At 39.5% G+C, this 18,453-nt stretch overlaps 1 protein-coding gene and 1 long non-coding RNA gene across 5 annotated transcripts in view; one reads left to right on the top strand and one right to left on the bottom strand.

Annotated features, from left to right (window-relative positions):
- Positions 1-1,988: 1,988 nt before the first annotated feature.
- Positions 1,989-11,041, top strand: LOC137474152 (uncharacterized). Its single transcript, XR_010999181.1, has 4 exons — positions 1,989-2,092; positions 4,265-4,384; positions 9,152-9,229; positions 10,957-11,041. It is a non-coding gene; the product is annotated as an uncharacterized lncRNA (long non-coding RNA).
- Positions 11,042-13,942: 2,901 nt separating this feature from the next.
- WNT7B (Wnt family member 7B) overlaps positions 13,943-18,453 on the bottom strand; it is a 96,231-nt gene continuing 91,720 nt past the window's right edge. For all 4 annotated transcript variants that reach the window (XM_068190461.1, XM_068190460.1, XM_068190462.1 and 1 more), the window contains exon 4: positions 13,943-17,294. In XM_068190461.1, the coding sequence (XP_068046562.1) occupies positions 16,815-17,294 (480 nt within the window). In that variant the 3' untranslated portion in view covers positions 13,943-16,814. The remainder of the gene's footprint in view (positions 17,295-18,453) is intronic.

Here is an 18,453-nt window from a genome sequence, read left to right on the forward strand (position 1 = left end):
CATGCAGTCCCCAGTGAGAATTAAAGTAGAAGCATTAGCTTGCAAAATATATGCCAATGACCTAATGATTCTGACATTTCCACAATACAAGCTTTACAAGAAGGCATGCAGACAGCAAAGTCTGTTTTTCTATCTCATATTTTTTTAATGGCTAAATGTTTGGAGGAAACAAAATGGATTTATTCTGCTCAATCCAGGGTATAATATCAGGTCTTATCCGGTTCCGGGCCCCAGGGCTTCAGACAACTAACAAAACACATCTTACTTCTGCTCTGCTAGTTCTCTGTTATGCTTTTCACATGCAGGAAGAAAGAGTACAAGCATAACCCAATTGAATAAAGCAGCATGGCCTGCTATTCTTTGCTTATGAAGCATCACATGATAGACACCAAATTAAGAACCCCCCCACCTGTGGTTAAGTATGTATGCAACTGTCAAGCTGTTTTATCTAATATAGAGGGAATCTTATCATTCCCTTCACTGCCAGAGTACAAGAATATGTTTAAAATGTTAATGCCTTACCAAAGCATGATTCATTGTTTTTGAATAATCCAGTGATTTTACATAATTTAAATAAAAATTAAAGCTGCTCCCTGATCTATTTTGAAATCCTTCTACCTTTCAAAGCCTTTGCTCTGATATATGGAAAGAAGGCTAATCTGACGTGGTTCTCCTTACAGAGTTTAAGTTGCAATTTGTTTTTTGGCTCTTCAGTCACTGTTTATGTAAGGATGTATTGGGATAGGGCTGTCTGCCATGATATGGTAAAAAAAGCAAAACCATCTTTCCTAATAAAAATAAGATGCTATTTAAACAAGAGGCTGAAGGAAATCTATCCTCTCTGTTGACCTTTCAGACTGTGGTAAGCATAGAACATACAGTGCCAATTTTATGACACCGTCACATCAAATAGATTGTATGTGACATATTTGAGTTGTGATTTCAAAGAAGGTTTAGATGTAAGAGTCAGGAGGGAAAACCCATTAAAATATGTTCTTGTTACTTTTTGTGCAGTGACTTCATGGACCAACCACCTAATGACTAAGACATGCCAGTTGCAAGAACATTCCCTTAACCACAGATTTTTCTGGTTCATTTGCTTGAAGAACTCCAAATTTTTCCTGTCACTGCCCAGGAAATCACAAGAAAATCTGATGGTGGTGTCAAAGAGTTAGAGATGTCTGGCATTTGTTCGGGTACTGGGTTGGTCATCTCCTCCTTTGTGTTTTTCCTTCCTCTCTTTTGCAGCCTTTATCTACTCAGGTGATGAGCTGGCTAAAGGAACTTCTCATACCTGCAGAGAGTGGGGTCCTTGCAGTAAAAGGGCTTAAATGTCAGACACTAAAACCATATAAACCTGGATTGCTTTCTTGTGATGCAGCGCTCAGAAAACAAACAAAAAAAGAATCATTTCAGATTCAGCAGAAGGAGTCATACTGCAGTTCTCATTGACAAGTTCTGTGACAGAAACATTCCAAATACCTGTCTGTAGACCAAGGACATGCAAGTTTCAGAAGGGGCTTCTCACTGGGTGCAAAACCCCAGTCCTTGCTGAGCATAAGAATCATTAGTTGCTTTCAGGGATTTAGCCTGGAATTAATATGACTCCTTTTAATCCAACATTTTTTCCCTGCAGTTGCTGATTCTCTCTGTGCATGTAAAAGAACCGATAGGGTCATCATTAATGTACAGCACCTCTTTTCTTCTATAACATTGCCTTCTCTTTACTGCAGAGGTAAAAGCTGTGGAAGCCTTCTGCCTTTGAAGAACTACTTAAGATGAAATGGTTCTGAAGTGCATTTAAGGGTGTTTACTTTAGGCACTTTATTTTTTTCTTTATTTTTATTCCTATTGGAACTGACTAATGTTATTCATTAAACTAACAATTTCTCCCCTGCCTGTTCTTAAGTGTGACTTGTGACCTTGCAATCTGTGTATTTTGTCATCACAATGTGTTACCATGGCACTGATTTTGATGTCATGAATAAGGGCATTGTGAGTTTCCACGTTCCCAAGCATATTTGAGACACAGGTTTGGAAACAAAAATGACTTCACCAGTTAAATATTGTTAGATCCTATAGTATATCAAAGGTAAGAACACTTGTGCCCTATATTCCTTTACATAGAAGAATCTAAGGTTAGGAATTTCAAAGCAGGTATACACAAGAATGACACTACAAATAGCATTTCACAAGACTAAATATTTTGTGAGAGTATTGAACTCTAACCCCTTTATGTTACTGTAGACAAAAATCTTTCATATTGTTCATGGAGCCTCCTCAGACTGTCTAATAGGGATTCTGTATAAAGAGGAAGAAATGCAGTGTGCTGAACAGCTCCAGGATGCTGCTGGGACTTAACTCCTTCAAGACAATAGTGGCTGAAGGGAATTTTCCACCCAAGATCACTCACAGGCAGACAGAGGGCAATGTACCATTGCTGCTTTTGAAGCTGAGAGGAGTAGTAAGGATTTTTCAGAAAAGAGCCTTACACAATGCACAAAGGGAAAATACGCTTTTGTTGTGCAGCAGAATACATGTATTGCATGATTTAAATTGAAAAAAGCAAGTTGCCTCAGTGATCTACCTACCCAAATGAGGTTAAAAGTGTTCAATGGAATCTCTTGTCAAGCTGTTCCCCAGGGTGTTTAATTCATCACATTTAAAGTCTTGATAGCATTCTATTATAATGGAGAAGTTTGAAAAGACTCAAGTGGGGTTAAAGTCCTGGGTTGCAAAAAAATCTAGTTTAGCAGGAACCACATATATAATTCTGTTTACTTCATCTGCTGGATTTTTTTTCTGGATGAGACTTATCCATCCCTTGGATTTTACAATCTACCTCAGCAGCATTTTGCTCCTGGCACCAGGCAAACATGTCCTCATTAAGTAAAATTTATGCTAATACCATTCTGATTAGCAGCAGTCATTGATATTCACTCTCATTAGCTAAATTGGTTCACTGGAAGACATCCCATTGAGAGTTTTTTTTTCCTGTTTTAAATGGAATATAAAATGTATGGATTCACAGAGAAGACAGATGATGATAATTATACCCTGTGTTTACTCCAGCCATTTTTTAAATCCTAAAGCCTCCTGAAGTACTTTGCAGCATTTAGATCTGCAAGGAGGGAGAAGACTTTTTTTCCCCCTTAGAGAAAAATCTCTGTCAGATATAAAGAAACATTCTGGTTTTACTGTTATTAGCACAGATGACACAAAGGAGTCTTCCATTGTGAATGTAGGTGCACTTTTTGATGGCACAAAATACAGGACATTTCATAGGAAATCTGGCCTGGGAATAAGCTCAATTCATGGAGTAATGGGGCTTTCTACATGCAGTCTTTTTGAAGTACCCTTGTGATTCTGACTTACCATCTCTAGGAGTTGGGCCTGCATTGATATTGCAAAATTAGCTTTAGTGTGAACCTTTTATCAAAAGTACAAGGATCCTCATCTTTATAAATCTTGGTCGAAGGAGATGATAATTTTATTATATTTCCTTATGTTAAAACATACATGATCAGTTCAAACCATGGTTTGATGCAGTTTGGTATGATGCTGTGAAGAATTACTACCTGTGTTCTCTTAACTCTCTTGAAGGGCTCTTGTTGGGCAGAAAAGACCCAAGTTGGAAACTGTTATTGCCAAGGTGTGATAATCTTGCTGTTAGAACTGTCAGGTCCAAAACAGGTTTCTTTGTATCATAGCCTCCAATTCAAGTGCAAGAAGGAAAGCAGTGCTCTTAATGCCTTATATTCTCACCCATATTAACAAAAATCCCAGTTGATGTCTCTCTCTATATGCAGACATATCTGTCCTTTACAAACTCTGTCCCTATAGTTGTCTGATAAAGTTCTGTTTACCTTTAAATATTGACACTGCACATACTCCATTCTCTTTAAAGAGGAAAAACATTTCTCTGGTCCATTCAACCCTTGGCCTTACTGGAAAGATTATAAACAAGGATGTCTCTTCTTGCTAACTTTTTACCTTTTGGATCTGCAATCAATCCTGCTGCTTCCTCGAGGCTGCCAAGCAGCAAACAGATGGCAGCAGCCAGTGATCACTGGCAGTGGTGAGATGGGAAACACTGGCCTACAGTGACCTTTGACTGAGCAAGCTCAGTTTGCCTTTGAATTCCCATCACTGAATAGTTCACATCACTCGTGTGCAATAATTGCAGCCTTTTCACATGTGCACTTCTGTTTCAAGTCATCTCACTCTTATATTGATCTAATCTTTCTTCTTTAATCAAAACTAGCTCCATATCCGAAAGATGCTTTGAAGGGGAGATCTGTGACCACAAGCAGCAACGTGAAACTACCCAGATGCAGATAAATTGCCATTCTCTTTCGCTGCACAGAGAAATTGGGTCCTAATGGTACCACAATTACTTTGTTTCCATGGTAACATGTGTGAGCGCTATAAATAATGTTTGATGTTTATAAACAATTCAGTTTACACTGAATTATATACACTATTTGTATGCTAATATATGGGATGCACTTCTAGTTGTTTCACAGCAATAGAAGAGCAAACAGAAAGCCGCAAGTTTTGTGAGCACTGCACTGAACCATCTGATTATTATTTTTCCCATGTCTATGTCCAAAGGAAAAACTGCATGAATGTATTTCTTTCATAATGTATACACTCAATAATGGAAAAAAAAATCCTGGAAAGAAAAACTTACGGAATTAGCAGATTGTTTTGCTCCCCATCATCATTACTGTACTGGGAGTTTTGTCCCAGAAGGTAAAAAATATTTAGGCTGTGATTCAGCAAAGTGGATCTGTGCATGCTTATTTTTAAGCTTGTAAAGTAATAAAATAAGTTTGATGTTTTAAAATTACTTTCTTTTTTCCACCTTTTATTATGTAACAGCAAAATATTTTCTCTGTTTTAGATTTGGCCATGAATTTTCACTTTTTTTTTCACAAAACCAATAAGGAGCTGCTGGTACTTGTTCAAATAACATATAAATTCACTGCAATAGTAGTTTATTTGCTAGTCACAGGTAGTGGCCGGGGGGGAAAAGGGGGCTACTGCAAGTATTTAATGGGGTTGCAAGAGTGGTTGCAGAGAAGGCAGATTTTAAGAAGGGGCGTGTGCATGTCCACTGGCAGCTGGAAACACAAGGACAGAAACACAGCTCTGAAACGATGAAGCTCTGTCATTATCAGCACGTTGGGAAGCAGGAAGGGAATTCCTCCTCCTCCTCCTGCATGGCTGGGGAAGCAGAGCTCCCTCGTGTAGATCCCTGGCCACGGGCCACCGCAACTGGAGCTCTGCACCTACCTCAGCGAGCTCTAATTGCTGCTGCACACTCTGCCAGCAGTGTTTGTACTTGTTTGGCTTGGGACCTGTGATAGGCTTTAGCAGCCAGGCTGGAAGAGGGAAGCAAACACGAGTGAACAGATTTGTATTAACAGACTCTGAGTGTTCATAGGGCACAACACCTGTGGGCAGACACGTAGACAGCAGTGGGTACACCTCTGAAACAGCAAGAGAGTGCCATTTACCCATTGTTAAGGAGTAAATTAAACACATTGCATTAAATTTGTTCCTTGGCAGTCATCCCAGTTGAACTGCCATGCTGGTTAGCTGAGGATAGTCCTGTAATTACATTAAAATAGTTCAGAAAATTTCACCTTTATTCATGCCCTGAGTATGCAAACTCAATCTCCTCAGTGCAAGCTGCAGGCAAAGCATTGAGGTGTGCTGAAGGCTGGGATTACACCTCTCTGGTTCCTGGTTCCACACCATGGCTCTTTGCAGGTAGCAGGGCAGCTCCCAAGGGCAGCAATCCCAGCCCATTCCCCTGAGCAGATGGGGTCTCCTCTGCCTTTGATTTCCTGACACAAGGCACGGCCAAAATTGCACAAATGAAATCATCTAGGCAAGACTTGTTTGTTTGCATCATCCACACTCAGAGTGACGACTCAGCCTGTGCTGAAGCTGTGTAGCAACAGGCAGCATGTTTATTTTGCACTGTTTGGTTGCTGGTCTGGAAAAGAAAGACACTCGGCTTTCAGAAAAGCACCAAGGAAACAAATATGAGTCAAGTAATAAGGCTGAATAACATGGGATTCAGTAAAGGGTTGTTATCATTGTGACAGGGCTGCAGTGTCACTTGGGAGGCTCTGCTTGGGCACTGACTGCATCCTGTCCCTCCCTGTCTTAAATAACTTCTCCATCACTGGCCTCCAAGTGTTCTCCCAAGCTAATGCCACGAGATGCAGAAGCAACCACACCAAGTTTCCCATCACTTTTCCTGTAGCTCCCAAAGTCTTGCCTTCTGCCCTCTTCTCCCCCAGAGGATGCAGAAGTAGTCATTAACCAAGAAGTGCAGAGAAACCAAACATCTTCCATTTGGAAATACTGAAAATGACTGAAAATAGTTCCAGCCATAGATGGCCTGTGGTATGGCTGTTGGCATGAGTATTCCTGTGTTCCACAAATAGCTGTGGTGAGGTTTGAAAACCCTGCTAAGTCTGTGCCTTGCTGCACCTACCATGTGCTCCTTGATCTCCCTGTTTGATTTGATCTCTTTGACATGTCCTCTGACGCACCTGACCTCAGGACTGAATTTTACTGGAGTCTGTTGAATGAAGGAAAGGGGAAACTACCCCCAGGCATTGGGCAATATTTCACAAATGACATCTCAGGTCAGGCCAGTAAGCTCCTATTTAATCATTTATATTTATTTTAAAACTATGACAGAATATTATAGCCTGGCTTTGTTTTAATGGTACTTTGGCTATTTAAATTTTGTTTTCTGCATTTTTTGTGGTTTTTTCTCTATATCTTAATATCTTTAAAAAGTACTTTTAACACCTTTTGGCTCCACATATTTCTCTAAGATGAAGATGGTGGTATACTCCAATTTTGTTTGATTAGCATGTCTGAATTTAGAAGAATAACAATAACAGAATATATCTGAGAAAGCTTAGAGAGAGGAAAAATACAGCACTATCTTCATTTGGAACCAAAATACGAAACTCCATACTGTCACCCAGTCTAGGTTTTTGCAAAAGTAGGAGGAAATAAAGATTATTGACTGCATTAGGACAGAAATGTTCAAAAAGCTAACATGCTCCTTGACTAGGAGTACAGTGATTTCCCCATCACAAATACACACACGCACATACACAAAAGAATCCTGAAAATGGTTCTCTTTCCAAGGATGCACAAAAAATTTATGGTTCCCTTGATTTAAGACAGGGTCTGGTTTGGACCAGCCAACTAATTTCAGTTTGATATTCATGAAATCTTTCTGTATTTTGTTCTTCCTTTTTTCAAGCTTTTAAAATAAATATATTAAAATATATAATTAAAATAATGCAAAATCTAGGACACTGAGGAAGCCTGCCTTAAAAAATGTCCTCGCTCCCTAGTCTTCTGGTTTCATATTGAATTTGAGAAATATATCACAACTCTATTTTGGTCTTCATTAATCTGTCTTTTGTCGCCAAATAATTTTTTTGCAAAGTTTGAGAGGCACACCAGACTTAGAAAACTTCCTTGTTTACTTCATAGCATTGTCTAGTCTGGCTTTGCTTAGTGTAGAGTCAGAGCTGGATTTGGTGAAAACCATCACCTTGGACGGATTTCAGGTCAGGAGCTTGAGCAGGGCCTGATTTGATTTATTGCTCCTTAAGCTGATATGCCTTACCTTGCAGTCATCCACAGTGGGAGGGGAAGCTCAGCTCCCTCCTCTTTCACCTGGAGACAATAGGAGCAGGCAAACACTTCACTGCTTTGAAGTGCCAGCAGAAAAGCTTTCAGGATGGTGGCCGACACCCTCTGCAATTGCCTTTTGGATCTGTCTCAGCTTGAGTAGAGACATTTGAACAGGTATCAGGCTGTGAGAGAGTGTAGCCAACTAAAAAGCTGAAGTGGAAAAAGAAACTCAAGTGAACCCGCCTAGGGAAAAGAGACAGCTCTTGAATGCAAAAGGCTTTAAACAGAAAACTGAGGGTACTGTTTTTAGAGGAAAGCAAATGCAGGTCCTTGGGAAAGCATTCATTTAGCTGGGTTTTGAAAATTTTATTTCTGTTTATTCTCTTTGCTAGTGGGTAGTTAGGGATAGGGAGAATGTTTCAGGAGTTACCTAAAACAAAAATTGACAGTGTTGGTACTTTCACTGAAAGTATTTGAAGTATATATGACTTTCTAATGCGGAATCAAAAACTACAAAAACTACTACCAGTAGATTTGAGTCTACTGGTTCAAATACTAGTAGAGGGCATTCAATGCACTAAATCTTAACTTCCACTTCAGGAAAACATCCCCAAAGGGGTGTGTTGACCTCTTATTATCTGCTTGTAAAATTGCAAATGATCAAAAAGAGTTCTAGGTCTCCATTTAAAAAGTAATATGATTTGAATAATATGCACTGATTAAAAATTAACATTTTCCACATCTACCTTTTCATTTTAAGTTTGCAAATACAGCCAAAGCATAAAGTGGCATCACCAGGGATTATTAAAGGCTCATTGCTTCTTCTTCCAGGTCTGTGGGACTGAAAGTTGATATTTACCGATACCTCTAAAATGGGGATACCTCTGGATAAGTTAATAGGAGCATTACAAACCCAGGAGCTTCTGGTTTATGATCCTGAAGACTAGAGAAGCTGAATTTGAATAAGGTGCTTGGGAACAAAGCAATTTGATGTTCTGGCCTGATTGTGTTTTTGCTACATTATTTTCCTTTTCTAAAATTAACTCTATTGAGCATCTCAGGGATTATTTCTATTTCATGGAAACATTTCAGCAGAGACTATATGAACTGTTGCAAAGGGTTTGGAGATGTAGAGTGCTAGGAGTGTAATTAGCCAAAATTAGTGCAGCTGAAAAAGTCCAGGTTATTCAACTTCTGTAAAAAGACCTTCAACTTGAATAAAAAACCAGAGGCTTATACCAGGAACATTATTGCTTAGGAGTGGCTCTGTTTGACTAAGAAAATGCTATTAGAACCAAGTATTTATGACTAAACACACTTGAATAGAAAACATGCAGAGAAAACTCTTGGTAGTTAATTTGTCAAAAGCTGGCTGAACTGTAGCCCTGTAATAATTATGTACTGGATATCACAGCCAGAGAAGCTGGTAACCACAAACTGACTTCCTCATTCCTTCTCCTTCCTCCAGGAGTGGTTTGGATTAGGTAGTCAGCTGAAATTTCCAAAGCACGTATTTTCTTACCGAGCTGCTGCGACCCATCTACAGGTACTTCTTGCTTAGATTATCCCTAACACCTTCTTCTTTTATTTCTTTCACGACAAGTAAAGTTTATTAATGCATTGACTCAGTAAATCTTTCCAAGTCCCTCTGCATGTGTGCACATGCACAGAGAGTAAAGCAACTTAGGCACTAAAAAAAGACAACTGGGCACTGTTGAACACAATCCAACAACTCTGTGGTTCCTTATCCTGAACAACAGATATTCTATATCACCTAGTATTAACAAACAAAAGACTTTTTCCCACACCATTATATATTTACTTTACACTACTCTTCAAGCTTGGCATGTTAGCTTCCTAAGACTATTTCATCCCAGATGCAGCTCAGTGCCAGAATTGCTGGAACAAAATGCAGTGGGTGGACAAACCTGTCCTGCTGCATTGCTTCTGGCCTTTTAAAAACAGAAAGCACTTCTCTGACTCATTACTGTAAATGTGCTAACAGAGCATACCAGTGATGATTTTCTGACTGAAAGTGCCTGCATCTGCTCAAAAGGTTAACATGGGTGCAGATCAAGTGCACATCATGACACATTTGTTGATATCAGCCAGGGGCAAATATTAAGTAGCTTATCTTTTAAGGAGAGAGATAAGGAGGAAGGGTTGTGAGGTGCTTGCCAATAAAGGTATATTCATCACCACTGTCGCTCCTGTGCGCTACAGGAACCATGGGAGGTGGGGAAGGTAATAGCACCGAAAACCAGGACCTCTGAATTTAGTCCTTGCTCTTGGCCTTTGCTGGGGCCTTTGGCAAGGGATTTAGAATGGAATTAGTCTGCCTTCTGACTAGGTGGAGGGAGAGAGTTTTCACCCATATCCCCTTTTAACAAGTGCACAACTATAGAATCACAGAACAGTTTTGATTAGAAAAGGCTTGTAAAAATCATCTAGATCCAATTCCCCTTCTGCTTTCCATTGAGTCCTACTAATAAAAAAACCCCTACAAATAAAAGAAGGAGGTCTTATCAGAAGTTACTGGGTGCTGATGACACAGATATATGGAAGACAATATAGAAAATTTGTATCCCTATATTTCAGTAGAGGCCACAAAATCCACCCTCCTTGAAAAGGGAAAATTGAGGAAGGAGCTTATAGAAATTGTTCTGAATATCTGCAGTGAGTTTTTTTCAGATATGCACACACATATGTAGTTTTATGTATTTACATGTGTCTGTAGGTGTGCATGGAAATACATGGATAATGTACATGCATTGTAGGCTTTTTATTTGGGATATAAGATGCAATTTGAGGATTACCTTTTCTCCCTCTCTCTGGGTATGCTAATTCCTTCAAGTATCATAGAATATCCTGAGCTAGAGGAAACCCAAAAAGATCATAGAGTCCAACCTCTGGCCCTGCACAGACACCCCAACAATCCCACCCTGTGCATCCCTGAGAGCGTTGTCCAAACGCTCCCAGAGCCCTGGCAGCCATGGGCTGTGGCCATTCCCTGGGGAGCCTGGGCAGTGCCCAAGCAGGGGGAAGAACCTTTTTCTGATATCCAGCCTAAACCTCCTGTTATGTGTATATTTCTGTCTTAAAAGAATGTAATACTTAGCAAAGTGCTGAGATGATGTTTAGCACTATGGAAAATTCTGTGTTATGTCTAGCACTACTGAAAATACATGGTTGTTAAATTTCACTGCCTGTTGAACAAGGCTAACCTGGAAGCTGAACTCAGCTGGGTGCAACGGTAGGGTGCAATCCTTGCAGATAATTGGGATGCAGTTGCTGTGACAGCCTTTCAGTGCAGCCTGGATCCACTCTGGTGAAAGAACCAGGAGAGGACTTCTATGAAGTCTAGTCCTTCTACTATGAAATGTTCACCCCTTGAATAAGAGTTCTCTGGACAGCTTATATGTTTAGAAGAATTAAAAATCATAAATAAGATGCTTTGTAGGAAATTGCTTCAATCAAATAATTGGATACTAGCCTGGCTTTTACATTTCCCTTTGAAATAATTTCTGTGGGGAGATAGTCCATGCATTAAATCAGGAGTAGGAGATTGGTTGGAAGAGAGGAGAGAGTGGCAGTAAAAAGCAAAAGCAAAGCTAATTTCACTGGTGTAATAGAGTATCTATTCCACAACATTAAAAATAATAAAGCTTGCACTTAAGCCTAGAGAAAATGGAATTGGTACCCAAGAGCAGCTAAGGCAAATGGTGGAGGGGAAACGGAAATTCTTTTCTGTGATACAATTTTTGGTGTTCCATTTCAGCAGTTAAATTATCCAGCGTTTTCTTCCTAGAGTTTTTCTCCACATGAGAGGGAGAAGGTCTGTCAGAGCTGAACTAAGGCCCCCCCCCCCGGAGCAAGATTGCTCTCCCTATTGTAGAGGGACTCCAGAGAGGCTGTCACTTCCCTTAGCCTGTCTTTTAGTCTTTTAAGTTGAGTGGTGTGAATAGCCTTCAAAATGCCTTTGGGTTTCCCTTTACCCAAAGATTGAGGGAATGCTCCTTTTCATTCTCAGCCACAGGAATTAATAAGATCAAAATCTTGTAATCTTCTTGGGAATTCCTTTTAGTTGTATGGGATCTAAAATGCAGGGTTTTCCCTAAATTGCTGGGCAAATGAAGGCAGAGGCTAATCATACAGCTGGCTTTAGATGCAAACATTTCCAGTGTCTGGTGTGGTTGCCAGTTGTTTGGGATGCCTATGAAACAAATATCTTAATCGTTTTTGTGACCTATGCAAGTTTACGTCTCATTAAGCTGTTTTTTTATTGATCTGAGGATCTGTTTGCATCAAGAATAAGAGGACCCGGAAACAAAGCAAACTTTAATATTTCAATTTTTTGGTCTTTCATAGCACTAACTTCTGAAAAGGATGATCAAAATAGACTCACACAGGGGTCTCCAAACAGCTAATAATTAATATATTGCTTTTAGTAAAAAGAGCATGACTAAAGATTTTGAGTTTACAGTAGTACTATTCCCTCTGTCTTGGTCCTCTGTGGAACACATTGCAAACAATTACCACGTATTATGTCAACTGCCATTCTTCACTGAACAAATCTTTTAAAGGAAACATATCTGTTCTGCAGGATTGTGCAGGGGGGGAAAGCCCTAAACCTCCATTGAAAAAACTAGATGCAAATTTCAAATTTGCAAATATATGTTCCCTGCCAGAAAATTATCCCCTACCATTTCCTAATAGCAGATAAAACATGAAAAAGGAGGTACTTGCCAACCTTTGGGTAGGCTTTTTGAAGTCTGAATGTGTAGACATGCAGACAGGGACATTGGATTTGAGGGGAAATGAGTTTGTGGGTGAAGTTCAGCCTACATTGCGGTTTGTTTAGCACACAGGAGGTTTCTTACAATATCAGTAACACAAACTGAAATTGCTTACAACTTCCCCTGCCTTTCCAACTTTGATGGTTTTTTTCTTAGGCATGGTTTTTGTTGTGTATATCCCACATCTTGTTGTGGCCATCACTCAGAAAGAAGAATGTTGGGTCTTTACTGTACCGTTTACTCTATCGCCTTCGCTGTGGGAACTGTCACTGCAACAAAAGCTCTGAAGGGCTGGAAAGGAAACGTGCAGTAATTCTTTCCAGTTATGAAAATTGCTATGAATGCAAATTAGCTTTATAGAAAGTATTTTCTGCTGAATGTCAATTTTGCCTTCAATAGTGAAAGCCACACTGAGTTATTTGCATGGGAAAGCTGCAATAAGGGAAGGTCTTGATTTGTTAGCTTCAGTATCACTTTGGGGTTTTAGTCTTCAAGTAACAAAGAAACCCACGGAAATATGTTTAAAACTTTAGGTGACCCGCTTACAACACGCTTTAGATTTGTTAAAAGATTTGCAAAGCTTTTGATGAGTTTCATCTAGTTTCCAGATGTCATCATAGAAACAAATGTAATATTACCATGTGCTATAAAAACTTCCTGCAGCTCTATTAACAAGTTTCCCATGATGTAATTAGAAAGAAGGTGCAGTGTTTTCTTTGGCATCTGGGGTAAAATACTGTGCATATTTATGCTTCTGTAAAACCCAGGCCAACTTAGTTCATTTTAATGAAGTTTTTTTGGACTCAGTTCATGTAGAATTTCACTATAGTGCTATCTGTATCTGGATACCTTCCCTGAGGGGTAAATACATCAAAAGTTGTACAGTTTCCTTAGATTTTGTAAAGGAAGACAGTATTCTCAATATTAAAGAGGTTGTAACTATTCTAGCCAAAGTAAATGCTGTAAAATCCTTCAGGTTCAGATTCAGGTAGAGTTTTCAGATATCTCCATAGCTGGCTTGAATAAACTGGAGCATGTATAAGTGCCCAAGTCAGGACCTTTAACCGTCTCCTCTACAGCTCTTATTCCTCTCTGTTTGCTAATCTGTTATGTGAGGTTCATGGTTAAGCACCATTTTTAGTTAGATGCTAAATTTCTATCATAAAATATTTATTTTCTTCCACCAAAAAAAAAATAGATTTTTTATTGTAGCTGACTAAAGTCTCTGGTAGCAGCATTGTTGGTGCTGTTTTCTCTGTAGCACTGGTGTAGGTAGATGGCTCAAGACTGATACCACACATAGTCATGTTCATTACTATTTTTCCTGAAATACAAAAACTGCTTAGGACTTGGAATTTGCCTATAATTTCTCATGTGGAGAAGTCTGTACACAAATGGTCTTTTCATAAGACCCTGTTGCCTTTTTTTTCCTTAACCAAGAACAAATAAAAGGAAATGGAACAGGAAGGGGAAAAAATTAAGTTTTAATGGAAACACATTTCATCTTTTCTGCTTGCCATAAAACATTAACGTAGTAAACAAATTTCATCTTTGCTCTTAAGTTCTTTACTAACATAAAGTATTTTGAGTTTTGTCATGGCTAAGGTATGGTTAAACCACATGTTCTTGGTCATGTTCCAACCTCTATTGTCACAGGTCTGTGACATCAAATTACATTTTTAAAAATAAAAGTTGTGTGTAACCCACTTCTATTCACGGACACCTTCGTTAAAAGTCGTGACTTTGGGGAGTGTTTCAGTATATTAGTGGTAATGGTATTTTCTGACCAGAACTGCTTTTCCATGGGACATATTTCAACGTCCAAGCATTCCCACTGCCAGCCCCTGCTTTGTGCCATACAGCACCTTTTTCAGTGCTGCACCTCCACATGAGCAAAGCTTTTATAGGATGCTCTGAAACATTACATTCTAGACTGCTCACCCAGTCATGGGACTGTTACGGTGGTCTAACAGTAGCAGACAGAGCTATTTCAAATAGGGGTGTGGAAGAGAGAAAGTGTCACTTTGGTCCACTTTTCTGAGTGGTTGGTGTTATAATATATAACCTTTTTTTCCTTTTTTTTCTGTTTTCTAACACAGTGTAGTTTGCAATAATTTAAAATACTCTATAGACATTTAAACGATATACAATAATATAACTTAATTGGATTCCTCAATTGTACTTAACAAATTTCTAATAAATTTACAGTATCTAGTACCATAAGACTGTGCATTACTGTGTTTGGGAGCTTTCTTTGCTTCCTGTCAAGAATGTAGTGAAAGTACAGTGTCATCACTATTACCCAACAACAGTACCCATGAATCCAAGATTACATGGAGTGAATCTAGTATTTTAGGGGCCCCTGTTGACGTCTGTGAAGTTGCACTCATTCATGCCAAGGCTGGTATTTAGAATTCAACAGTAACATTAAAAAAAAAATTAAAAAGCAATTTTGCATTGCTCTGTGAGGGAGTCATCAAAGGGGTCTGATTTTCAGAGGGTAAGTGCTTGGGGTCAGAAAGGCAGGTCCTTACAAGTATTCAAATGAAGGTCCCCAAATCATTAGTTACCTTTGATAATACAGGTCCACAAGTTACAGAGGTAATTCTGGCTCATTCACATATCCAGCACAGAAGCTGGTGGAGATCTAGGTCCACCAGCCCCTTGCCCCAAGAGCACCATGTGAATGGACAAGTGCTTCCATGTTAGGTGGGGAGGGCTCATCGCCCCGCAGCCCCTCAATATAAAGAACAAAATTAAAAGCTAAAAATGCACATATGCAGAGGTAAGGAAATTTTTAATCCAAGTTTTCAGAAAATCAGGCAGGGACCCTTGGGACAAGCAAACAATTACATGGTTAAATGGACTGTGTTCTAAGTGGGCATATCTGGGCTCTTGGGGTTAAAACACTAGATTTTACAGCAGTAAAATATCTGAGACTGTTTTTAAAATCTCTCATAGGGAAAAGGTGTGGGAATTAGGATTGAGTGCTTTTAAGAAGTGAGCTTCTTTTGTTTAACATTCATGTGCTTACCAGGAGGTACGTTATTGCCAACCCTAAAATAATGATGACACAGACTAACCCAAATTTTGACTTTCTTATGCTCATGAAGCCATGACAGCTCAGAGGTTGCAGTAACCTAGAGCTCAGCTGCCAGACTTTTATCCTCTTCTGAGTGCATACTGAGCATAAGTTTCTTTAAAGTCTTGAAAATATTAACTTTCAACCATTAAAGGGAAAACACAATGCCTGGAAGACCCTGCCAGTGCATTCATTGTCAAAGCAAAACCTTTGATACTTGTTGAAGCACATCTTTGTATCCTAAAACTCCCTATGAGGATCTGTGAGCAGGTGCTCCACACTTCAGACCTGGGTCTGAAAAAGTCATTATTCAGGAGGCAAGTGGTAAAAGTCGATATCAAACATTGGTAACCAAAGTTTCATGTGATGTTTTCGCTCAGTTCTGGCAATTGCTTAAGGCCTACAGGAATTGAGCTCTCTAATAGTGGAGTGACAACAGATCAGTAGCATTGAAGAACTTAGGCAGAACCAAATACAAAAGTCATAAAGTCAGAGTTCCAATAAGTTTACATTTAGTACAGAATTAAGACATAGCTACCCGTTAGTGCTTAGAATTTTTTGATACTATTAAAACCATAAATAATTATTTTTATGTTCGTTCAAAGAGTTCCAGTGTCACTGGCAGCTGATGTAATTTTGTGAATGCTTGTTGGGTTTTTTTTCCAAAGTGGTAGTGGAGTATTTCTGCCATAGATTTTGCTCCCTACCTGTGGTTTTCTCTCTATCTGCTTTCTTAGAAATTTTGGTTTTTGCAGAGACAAAGCTGTGTTCTAAATTTCATTTCCTTAAAAAAAGTCTTTGTTTGCACAGGGCCAGACAGTTTTGTTGCTGTAAAATAGGAGAAAGTGTCTTTTTCTTTTAAATGTCATGGGAGCTGCAATGCAATCAGCTTCTCTGATATGTATAATTTAAAACACTAAGAGAACTCTACAACACCTGGATTGTAGTTAAAAAAAAAAAAAAAAAAAAAAAAAAAAAAAAAAGAGAGAGAGACAGAGAGAAAGTTTCATGTGGTTTTCAACATCACCTTAATCCTGTTGCCCTTGTTTCCAAAGCAGTTACAACAGCCAGCCAGCCAAAATGCACCATCCTTAGAAGTATAGGTAGTTGTGGGGAGGGAGTGGTTGTTGTGGTGTTGGCTGGGGTTCTCTTCCCCAAGAGGATTAGATGTGCAAAATGATGCTGTCGTTGTTTGCTGTACTCCACTTTCCTCACTTGTGGTGGTTTGCTCTGTGTGTTTGCACACAATGCCGTTATTTGCAGGTGAACACCTCTGTCCGCTCACTGCATGTGTTGCACTTCACAAAGCAGCACCAGTGGAATTTGCAATTGCATTGCCACACCTTGGTGTACTGGTGTGTGTTGTACCCTCTTCCGCAGCACATCATGTCACACCCGTCCGCGCTGGGAGAGGTACGGTTGCAGAGTCGTCCCTGGGTACCAACGCTCCCTGTGGAAGCATCTTCCTCACAGTAGTTGGGTGACTTTTCAATATACACTAAATCTGTTTCCATGGGTTTCTGGTAGCTCTTGATCTGCTTGATCTTCAGGAAGGTTGGCTGTCTCAGTCTACTGGCTCTTACCACCTCCACTTGCACTGCGGCATTGTATTTCTCTTTCAAAATATATCCAATCTCTCTGAATTTAGGAAGTGTGGTCCAGCAGGTCTTAGTTGTACAGGAACCTGAAACTCCATGACACTTGCACTCCAATTTCATTCTCTCTTCGAGAACCTATGTGTACAGATATTTGCATATTATTACTGCAGGAAAACAATGTTGCAAGCCTGCCTAAACCTCATTCTGTTTAGTTCATATGAATATTCATTACTGCTTGTTGAAATTTTTCAAATGCATGTTTATAAATCTTCTCACCTCCCAGCAGAATGCTCATAACATTTTGTTTCAAGTGTCACCTGGCTGGAAATACAGTGTTTTGTCATTTTTTGGGAAAACATTTCCATTCTTTTTCCAAATATGGGAGAATATTTACTTATGTTTTAGGAGACATTTCTTTAGAGCCACAGAGGACTTCAGATTTTTCAAATCTTTTTTTTTTTTTTTTTTTTTTGAAAACAGAAAACAAGAATGTGTTTGGGGGTTAAGTGGCATGAGATTCAAAATACTTAATTGCTTTAAGTAATGTTTAAAGAATGCTTAAGAAGAGCAATATATACTGTGTGACTGAATAAGCCTACATGCAGGGAACTGGAACTAGATGATCTCTAAGGTCACCTACAACCCAAACCATTTTATGATCCTATATTCACTGCATAATTAAAGATTTTTTCCTATATACCTATACCAATACCACCAGTGGCAAACTTACAGACAATTCCACCCACAGAATGTCCCATTCCCTTTAAAAGCAGCATTCATTGCAGTATTTAGTCCAAGTATTCAGCAAATAATCAGCCACAAATACATTTTTTTCCACCAGGGCAATGATAACACAGCATTAGAGGGAAAAAAATCCACCAAAGGGTCTTGCTCAACAGTGAGACGAAAAGTATTGCTGTTGTAAAAGAGGTTCAGCCAGAGGGGTTTAATTCAGAGTCAGAAGTGACATAAACTGGTGGGTGCTCAGGCTCATGCTCCACTGTCATCCTGCTGATTTTGCTGCAGCCCAGACGTACCACGCCTGGCACATCCCTACTTCCCCTGGCCAGGTTGTGCTGGAGGGAAGGCCGGCAATGTCCTCCTGCTCCATGTGTGCAGCAGGGGGAAGCCAGCTCCGCGGAAGCGCCTCTCTGTTTTTCTGCCCTTGCGTTACCACTTAAGCCTGACCATAATTACACCCACAGTCATCATTAGCTTATGAAAATCAAGGCCTAAGAACAAAGCGAGCTGATCTTTCCCCTTCGCAATGGGTTGCTAACAAAGAAATATGAGC

The sequence above is a fragment of the Anomalospiza imberbis genome, chromosome 5 (assembly GCF_031753505.1).
Source record: "Anomalospiza imberbis isolate Cuckoo-Finch-1a 21T00152 chromosome 5, ASM3175350v1, whole genome shotgun sequence".
Lineage (NCBI taxonomy): Eukaryota > Metazoa > Chordata > Aves > Passeriformes > Viduidae > Anomalospiza > Anomalospiza imberbis.